This window comes from Primulina eburnea, chromosome 1 (genome assembly GCF_022965805.1).
Source record: "Primulina eburnea isolate SZY01 chromosome 1, ASM2296580v1, whole genome shotgun sequence".
Lineage (NCBI taxonomy): Eukaryota > Viridiplantae > Streptophyta > Magnoliopsida > Lamiales > Gesneriaceae > Primulina > Primulina eburnea.
The window spans coordinates 41893446-41903213 of NC_133101.1; the positions used below are offsets into that span (position 1 = coordinate 41893446).

The following is a 9768-nucleotide window of genomic DNA, read 5'->3' on the forward strand; positions in this document are numbered from 1 at the left end:
GATTATAAACTAAATTAACAAAGTATACAAACACCTTTGTCTACTTTCTAATTAATTTATTTATAACCGAATTTCTTGTAAATCACCATTTACTATAAACAATTAAAGTCCAACTTAAATTATTTATTTCATGAGAAAATATTTACAACTTTTGTAAATTTAAAATTAAGGGCCCAAAAAATCATTTCTCACCAAAAAAATTTTGGCCCATTAAAATTCACAAATATGTTAGCTATCTAATGGCCCAACAACATCAAGTCCCATGACACTTTGATAATCCAAAACACTTTTGGAAACCCTAGTTGTCATCGCAGTCGCTGGAGCTCCGTCGCCGGATTCCGGCCAACTTTAAATTTTTTATTATTAAAAGATAGGGGCTGTTCGGGCAGCCCGAGGTGCCCAAAATGGGCAACAACTTGCTGCCCAAATTCGTCCCCAAAACTGGTCACGATTTGATGCGAAAATTTGTCTCATGCGGTTAGAAATTGACGTCAATATAATATTATGTATATGCTACACAAAATAGTATCCTTAGCTCATGATACCACTTGAAAAGGGATCGATTAAGGTGCTCGATAGCGCAACAGAAGTTTCGAAAATCATATTTTATAGGGAAGAAAACCGAGCACCTCTACTAAGATGTGTAGCAAATACAAAAACACTAAAATATCATACATAGTGTGTTTAGAAAGTATACGTATCAATCTTAAAAGATTGATGTTTGGCTCCAACTTAGTTGTCAAGCAACTAAGCTCTTGAAGGGATGAGTTGATCTACAAGCCTCCTCCTTTCTTCAAAATTAGGCCCACCACTTGCAAGCTAGAACCCCGCTAATTTTGCACTAGAAAAATTAGAGGATTTTCTTTGAGAAGTGTAAGGTTTTTGCTCTAACAAATGAAGAGAAAAAATGGAGAGAATTAGGTTGCAATTTTGGGCCAAGAGGTGATAGGAAAGAAGGGGAGAAAACATTTCTTGGTTGTGCAAAAATCTAAAACTACTTTCAGCATGCCAAGCCTTGGAGATTGAAAAAGCAATCTCCAACCCTTCACCTCCCATGCATGCAATATTATATGGTTTTTAACAATAAAAAACCCATGGACTTAATTTAGTTATCTCAAACATATTTGAGACTAATTAAACATTACTTGAATTTACTCAATCCCACTAGTTAAATAATTTATTTCAATTGGGCTCTACAAGACTTAATATGATTTAAATAATTCAACACTTGAATTAATTTAATTATTTGGACTCTACTAGGCCCACTAGTGTCTAATTAATTCAACACTTGAATTAATTTAATTTAGTCCATAATAATGTTTATGAAAATCACAATTTTCAAATACATTATTTATTTGACCAACTTTTAATTTAAGAACATATTCATAAATTAAAAATTACATTTCCCTCATAGAAGTCATACTTCTTTTTTTCCTCAAGCTTATAAACTCCTTTATAAGCCGTTTAACACATTGAACTATTTTACTTCTCAACGGGATCTAGAAAGCTAGTACTTGTGCGGCCCTCAATGGTTCATTGATACAACTAGCAGTGGGTTCACATCTCCATGTGATTCGGACTAAACATGTCCTTATACGAGCATACCCCAATTGCTCCATTCTTAATTATCAACTCCTTGATAACAAGAACGTTATAACTCAAGTCTGATAGTACCCAACCAATCATGTTAAACGCCTAGCAGCATCGCTTACATGATTCCCTAGGTATCAAATGATAGTGTCTGCAAGAAACATTCAATTATGGTTAGCGTACAGTACGGTCCCTTCAACTCATATATCCCGACCGATTCGACAACCATTGGTATATCTAGAATTGTCAATGAATCGATACTATGTGTCATGTTGTAGTTGCATCGATGGTGTAATCTATGAAACCCCTTTCATAATTAACACCATACTCTGATCAGAGATTTCATCCTACACATACATGAGAACACATAGGATATCCATACCTGAAGGTAAGCGGTGAATCCCCGAATACAATGCATCGACTCCTATATGTTTCGACAGAACAACAAACCTTTCCACCTGATGACCCCATGAGAGTCGGTAAACAAGTCAAAGTGTAATTCTAGCACATAGAGTCTCAATTTTGTCCCGGGTCATAAGAACTAATGGTGTACAACCATAATCTAGGACTTTTCCACTCGATAAGTGAGAACCACTTGGAAAGTCCTTTATGGAGGGTTGTTCAGTGCACTCTACAAGGAGCACCTATCTGCATGCTCGGACATCACAATGTCCACTACCAATGAAACATGGTACTCACATCGCAGATACTAGTCTCGAACTCGAGCGGCCAATATCCTTCTTAGCGGCGGCTGAATCGACTAGGAACTGTTTAGAATATACAGTATTCCAAATATGAGTTTCATGATACTCATCATATGAGCATCTCATATTCTTTCTACTATTTGTATATTCAAGGACTTTATCTATGCAACTAGCATGGGTACACAGATAAAGAAGTGTCAAAACAATAAATTCAAATATTATTAAACTAAAGACTGTTAATACATAGAGTTTAAACATGAATTCTCGACCAACACTTGGCTCGACGGGCACTTACTCAAACAATATGCGCGAGACCTACTGGTCTCAGCACTTAACCCCTCGGCAGCTCATGCATATGTGTGCCCTCCTTCCGCGCATATGCGCGAGGTTCTCTAGAATTATCATTTGGCTTCCGCACATCTTGCGCATATGCGCGCACTCACTTCGCGTAGATGCGCGAGGTCTTCTGTCCATTTCGCGCATGTGCGTGCATCATGTCGCGCATGTGCGCGAGAGGTACTGTCCTTGCACTTACTTATTCTCATGCCGATATAAAATCATGTCTCTATTAATCCTCTCCTAATCATATCAATTAATGATAAATCATTTCGCAGATTAACAGATAAAAATCTCGCGCATTACACTTAGCGAACATATTGTCAGCTACATTGGATTCCAAAGGCCTTCTTCGAACATTTGCATAACTTGTCTGTCGAGATTGAGCCGTCTTCATTCTCTGTCTGATTAGTGCGACCTCATCAACCATTTGTTGAACCAACTCGGGTCCCAACATCTTCCTTTCTCTTACTTCGTCCCAATATAAATGATATCTGCACTTCCTACCATATAATGATTCATATGGTGCCATGCCAATCGAGGACTGGCAGCTGTTATTATATGTGAACTCGACAAGAGGTAACTTCGAATCCCAACTACCGGGAAAGTCAATAGTACATGTCCTCAACATGTCCTCCAAAATCTGTATAACTCTCTCTGATTGCCCATCACTCTGAGGATGTGTTGCGTGTTTTCACTACCGCAAGTGTACGGTGTCAAGTTTTAGTACTGGTTAGAGTACAGATATCGATCCCACGAGGAGTGTATATATAAATGTATATCAGTGCTGGTAATTAAAATAGTCCAAAATTTATCTAGACAATTCGATAGAATGGTTGATTTACTTAAACAAATAGATTGAAAACAAATAATTAATCTAATACCAGATAGAAGAAAATATCAAGGAGAAAAAGTATCTAGATAAATGATTTCACTAAGTTTCTACAATAATTCTTCCTGGTTGAATTTAAATTCCTGAATTCATATTATTTAATGGCCAAGAACACTTACGTATTTTATTAACCCTTTCCCGAGTGACGAATAAATTGTACCAATTAAACTTTGATTCAATTATTCCTAATAAAATCTACGTTTAATTGGTAAAGGCAAACAATGTTCTTACCTAATCCTCGCTAAAGTTATACGCCTTCCAAACGATATAAACATTCAACGATGTGTCTCTAATGATCTATAATCCTAGTCCCTCTCCCGAGTTGTAGAACTAATAAGACTAGCATACAATTTATGGCCAGTAAATTGCAGTCAACTCAACACAAAGAAACACAATTACACAGAAAGGAATTCAATCATATAAATAACCGAGTCAAATTATCGTTTCCACAAAGCTACGTCATTCTCTAGACTAGAAAGTTAGTTCATGACGAAATTGAAATAAAAACAACGCATGTTCAAAGTTTTAGACATTGAAATACGAGAAATGATAAACACGAAAGACAGATAACAAATATGAAGTGTCGTCTCTGTCCCCAGATTCGTCGCTCTTCGTCTTTGTAGTTGATCTTCGCGTGTCTTGCCTTCGTCTCGCCTTCTCCCTGTATTTTCGTCCAGAAACGACGTCCCCTTTCTCTGAACCCTCGTTTCTCTTTTTATATCCCTCTTCCGGGCCGTAAGTCGAAACCCATTTAGTCTTGTTTCTCCACCATTAGCGCCGCAGCGCTTAGTAAGTGGCGCCTAAGCGCCCGTCATTCGTGAGCGTTAGCACCGCGGCGCTTGTTCCTTAGCGCCTAGGCACTTTTTCTTCGGCATTGTGGCGCCGCTGAGCTTCTTGGGCAGCGCCTAGGCGCTCGTCTCTCGGCATGCTGGCGCTGCGGCGCTGATTTTGTAGCGCTGCAGCGCTAGTCTTTCGCAAATTTACGCTCAAAAACATCCCTGATTGCTCTCAAACATCCCAAAATTGTATATTCCCTGCACTACACAAAAACAACAAAAACCAAGCATAAATCTGCTCGAAACCAGCATAGATCAAATGGATTAACAGTAAAATTAAGTGCAATTCTTGCACTTATCAAACCCCCCAAACTTGAACTTTTGCTAGTCCCGAGCAAAATAAAAGTAAAAATAGGAATGCAGACTCAAGCAAGAAATAAATGCTAACAACTATAGTCATAGATATGCAAAAGGAAGTGACCTCAGATTCATTTATTTTCATGTGATTCGTATTTATTTGAGAGTCACGTGCGTGTGTGGTATGTCAATGTTTATCTACCTCATCGAATGCGCAAATAGATTCACAATGCCAATCGCCTCATCAACCTAAGAAGTCCTCAGTTCGGTGCAACTTACACTTCATTAAAACACACATTTACTTACACAGATCACAAAGGACTTTATTGGTGATTGTTTGGCTCAAAAGATATTCATCACAAGTATATCAAAATGAAGTCACACAATGAGATGCTTACATGCAAATGATTAAAGTCTATACTCATTAACCATGTTTATCAGGCATCCACAGGCTTGATTTGAACAACTTTTCTCCACTAGTATATTGGATAAATGTGACAATGTTAATAGGTCTTGTAGGCGTGTAACGTTAGGCTACGGCTCATGGATACAATAAAGGCATGGAGATCAAAATTTGAGAGAAATAGTTGAACTTCATCAATTTCACTCATTTTCATATTATTTTCGCTCACCACCCACTTATTGTTTTCTTTTCATTCATATCCTTCATTTCCAAAATGCTTCTTCTCACCACTTTTGATTCATTCTTTTCATCGTTTTTCTTCTTTTTGAACTCCTTTCTGTACATTTATTTTTTTTTCTCTTTTTCTTTTCAAGGAGTGTTTGAATCATTCCAACACCAATGAACTTATTTCTCTCAAAATTTAGGTAGGACAATAAGTGTATAAGCTTCATTAGGTGGGATGTAGAATTAATACAAGTGGGGGCTAATTGTGTGTCATTGACACACACCACTTGATTTTTAGTAAGCTCAAAATGGTACACTAGGGATATTTCATGTTTGTTAGGTAGGCTCGAAGGCTTGAACGGTTCCAACGATCGCCTAAATCATTCCTATGTCACATATTATCCGTATTTCACCTCGAAAAGTGTCCAAACAAGTTCTAGATTACGTCAATCCATTAGTCAACTCATACAAACCAGTCACATGCAATTTTCAATCAAAATAATATATGATATAGGTGCACAAAGAAAAGTTAAGCATATCAATCTATTCGAAGCTCGATGGGCTAACAATTGATAATGAACAAAGAAGATATGCCCAAAGACATTGAGAAAGAATGCCTAGATCATTTCTGTGTTCGAAAAAGTGTCAATCAATGTCATTCAAGGGTTACTAAACATCAAACTTCTCTTGTTTAATTGGCATCACAGGCACGCAAATAGTCTCTGAGCACCAACAATATCAAAAAACATGACAGTGCAATAAAATGTGACTCCCAAGTAATTACGAATACATTCATGCTTCAGAATCACGATTTTATTTTCATCATCGGCCTCACAATAGCTTATCCATGACTAGTCCTAATAATTCTAACATGTAATTTGTTTTTTTTTTTACAAAAAATAAATGCAGGGAATAACTAATCAAGATCTAAAAATAAGAATTTAAAACTGAAATCCACAAATAACACAGAGTAAAACAGAGCAAGGGTGCAGAGTAACAGCAGTAAATGACAAGTCAGAGTAAAATAGAATGACCGGGCAGAGAATGACAAGTAATGACAAGTATTGACAATGACAAGTAATGACATACGACCCCCCCAAAATTAAATACGTGCATTGTCCCCAATGTACAGTAATAAAGCATGAAAAACAAGGGACCACATACCTCACACATTGAGCGTCAGGACTCGCTGTCCTCGCCTGATTGCTCAGGCTCCTCCTCATCATCATCAGGTTCATGTCCGAATGTAGGATGTGGTGGGTATGGCTGACCAGATGGATTGGTAGGAGGGTAATGCTGCGAAAACACGCGATGATAATCATAAACGTACGCCTGATGCTCGTGCGTCATCCTCAACAATGTATCCAGCTTTCGGTCAACTTCATCCATACGGGGGTCGCTGGTCTGTGCATGTGACGGCTGTGGGGTGGGCTGTGTCAGTGCACCACTGCCTGAGGCCTCTCCTGAATCATGAATAACCCTTTGGCTTCTCCTATCCCTCGGGAGGGCTCCAGATAGTGATATATCGCCTTTTGTATGTAGTAACGTCTCACTGTCATCCCAAGTAACACCCGCTACACGGCAGAGGTCGGTGATAGTCGATGAGTGTGGCATGCTAACAGTGGATGTACCCCAGTAGCCTGTAGAATAGATGTCTTAATAACTCGGCCTGCGTCCATAGTCCTGCCGGTGAGGATGCAAAAGACCAATGCCGCCTTCTTCTTCGTCACATCTGGCACGTGCCCAGATGGCATCAACTGCGAGCCCACGAAATGATACCAGTTGTAGGCCTCCCTTCTCAGTGACGTCGCTGGGAATGTGACCGGGGCTCGTTGATTGTTGAGTTTCCAAACTGTACCCGGTGCACAAGTGTGTTGATAACAGTGTCATAGGGATACGGGTCTCTCATAAATAATGTGTACCCGTCTGTCTCATAATCTGGCATCCCATACAGTGAATTGATAGTCGTGCTGTCGAAGGCAACCATCCGCCCTCGAATCCTCACGTGAAACTGCTCATGCTTTACCTTCAGATTTGCATAAAACTCCCTCACAAGGGACATCACAGCATCAGCCGGGGGCTTAACAAATTCACCCCAATTCAATTCTCTAGCTCGAACCAACGTAATAATATCTTGGTGGCACTGATCCATACCTCTCTCTCTCTGCATGCTTTTCTCTAACAACTTTATATAATTCTCGGCGGCTTTTGCATCCAAAAATCGTCGTCTATCAAAAGTGACAGCAGACGACGACTCGCCCTCGCCAGATTCACCACGCTTGCTCTTTTTCTTTGGTGCCATATTTCAATTCAATATCAACTCACTTTACAACAGTAGTCAACAATTCAATACCCCCAATATCAACACAAACAAACAATTAACGATTCCGTCCAACAAGAAATTCTCCGAATCAAACAATTCCTAACAACAAACTCACTGAGACAATTGATAGAACACCTTACGTGTACCAACCCAAGAACTCAATTCCACTAATCACAAACATGAAAATCGAGAATTATGATACCAATAGCAAGTACCTTGTTGTAGAGGGCTGAAATTTTGTTCTACTTCGTCGTGGATTGAATTTTTTTGTCCAAGAACTTTCGTTGAAATCTTGAGCCAACTGGTGTTAGAAGTGAGCAACTTTAGGTGAATTTGGAGTGAGGATGATAGGAGTGGTGTATTGTAGTGTTTAGAGGTTGAATTTGTGGGAGATTTAAGGTGGAAGTCGATTTTTTCGGTGGTGTAGAGGAATAAGGGCCGCGGCGCTAAATTCTTAGGTTTCTGAAGAATGAATCTCGCCCCTTTTTTTTTTATAATTCACGAACTAGCGCCGCGGCGCTGAATAAGTAACGCCGCGGCGCTAAACTCTCGGTCTTTCGGCGCCGCGGCGCTGAATGTATAGCGCCTAGGCGCTAATAAATTTGAAACTCTTGCGCCGCGGCTCTTAATTCTTAGCGCCTAGGCGCTTGTTCTCGGCAACTCAGAGCTGCGGCGCTTGTAATATAGCGCCTAGGCGCTATTTTTGCTCAAATTCTGTCCAAATTGAGTCATTGCCTTGCCGCGTTTCAAATTGTATCTATATCAAAACACATAAATCAATATCACATCTTCACATACCAAATTAAATAAAATTAGAAAACGTAAAAGCAATAATACCACTGAAAATAAAAATAAACTAAAAGAAAAGAAAGCAAACGAAAGCAATAACAAAAGTACTGGTTGGGTTGCCTCCCAACAAGCGCTTGGTTTAACGTCGGCAGCCCGACTGTCACCAGTCTGATCAGTTTGGTTCGCTCAACTTGACACTGTCGATATTCCTTACTTTAGTCCCATAGTACGGCTTAACCCGTTTTCCGTTCACCTTGAAGGTTCTCCCATCACTACACTTTAGCTCGATGGCCCCATGAGGAGACACCGTTTCCACAACAAATGGCCCTGACCAACGCGACTTTAGCTTACCAGGGAACAACTTCAGACGAGAGTTGAACAGTAGTACTTGTTGTCCTGGTTTGAGCTCCCTTCGGATGATGATTTTGTCATGCCACTTCTTAGTTTGCTCTTTGTAGATCTTGGCATTCTCATATGCGTCATTTCGGAATTCATCCATCTCGCTCAATTGCAGTTTTCTAACGTCGCCAGAAGCTTTCAAAACAAAATTTAGTTTCTTCACAGCCCAAAATGCTCTATGCTCCAGCTCCAACGGCAGATGACATGCTTTCCCAAATACTAGCCTATAGGGAGACATCCCAGTAGGCGTCTTGAAAGCAGTCCGATAAGCCCATAACGCATCATCCAACTTCATAGCCCAATCCCGCCGGTTGGTGTTGACAGTCTTTTCAGTATTTTCTTGATTTCCCAGTTGGATACTTCAGGTTGTCCATTTGACTGAGGATGATATGCTAGCGCCACCTTGTGCTTCACATTGTATTTAGCCAAAAGTGAATTGAAAATTCTATTGCAAAAGTGTGTACCTTCGTCACTTATTATGGCTCTCGGTGTTCCAAACCTTTTGAAAATGTTCTTTTGAACAAATTTCGCTACAACATGAGAGTCATTAGTATTGGTGGCGATTGCTTCCACCCATTTCGACACATAATCAACAGCTAATAAAATATAAGAATTACCAAAAGAAGGAGGAAAAGGTCTCATGAAGTCTATACCCCAAACGTCAAAAAGTTCCACCTCCAAAACATTTGTCAGTGGTAATTCGTGACGTCTAGAGATATTTCCTAACCTCTGGCATCTATCACATGATTTTACTAAGGTATAGCTATCTTTAAACAAACTAGGCAAATAGAAACCAGATTTCAATACCTTAGCTGCTGTTCGTGATGCTCCAAAATGTCCACCATATGGTGAAGAGTGACATTTCTCCATAATTTGGTGTGCTTCGACACTCTCTACGCACCTCCTAATCACTTGGTCGGCACACCTCTTGTACACAAATGGGTCATCCCAATAATAGAACTTAATATCATGGA

General features: G+C 39.6%; 1 protein-coding gene across 1 annotated transcript; it reads right to left on the reverse strand.

Moving 5' to 3' along the window:
• Window positions 1-8567: 8567 nt before the first annotated feature.
• On the reverse strand, window positions 8568-9089 carry LOC140807051 (uncharacterized). Its single transcript, XM_073163712.1, has one exon. It carries the CDS (start codon window positions 9087-9089, stop codon window positions 8568-8570), a length of 522 nt encoding a protein of 173 aa, XP_073019813.1.
• Window positions 9090-9768: the final 679 nt, after the last annotated feature.

Coding starts and splice junctions, on each gene's coding strand:
- LOC140807051 (XM_073163712.1), bottom strand. CDS start 9,089: ATGAAGTTGGATGATGCGTTATGGGCTTATCGGACTGCTTTCAAGACG.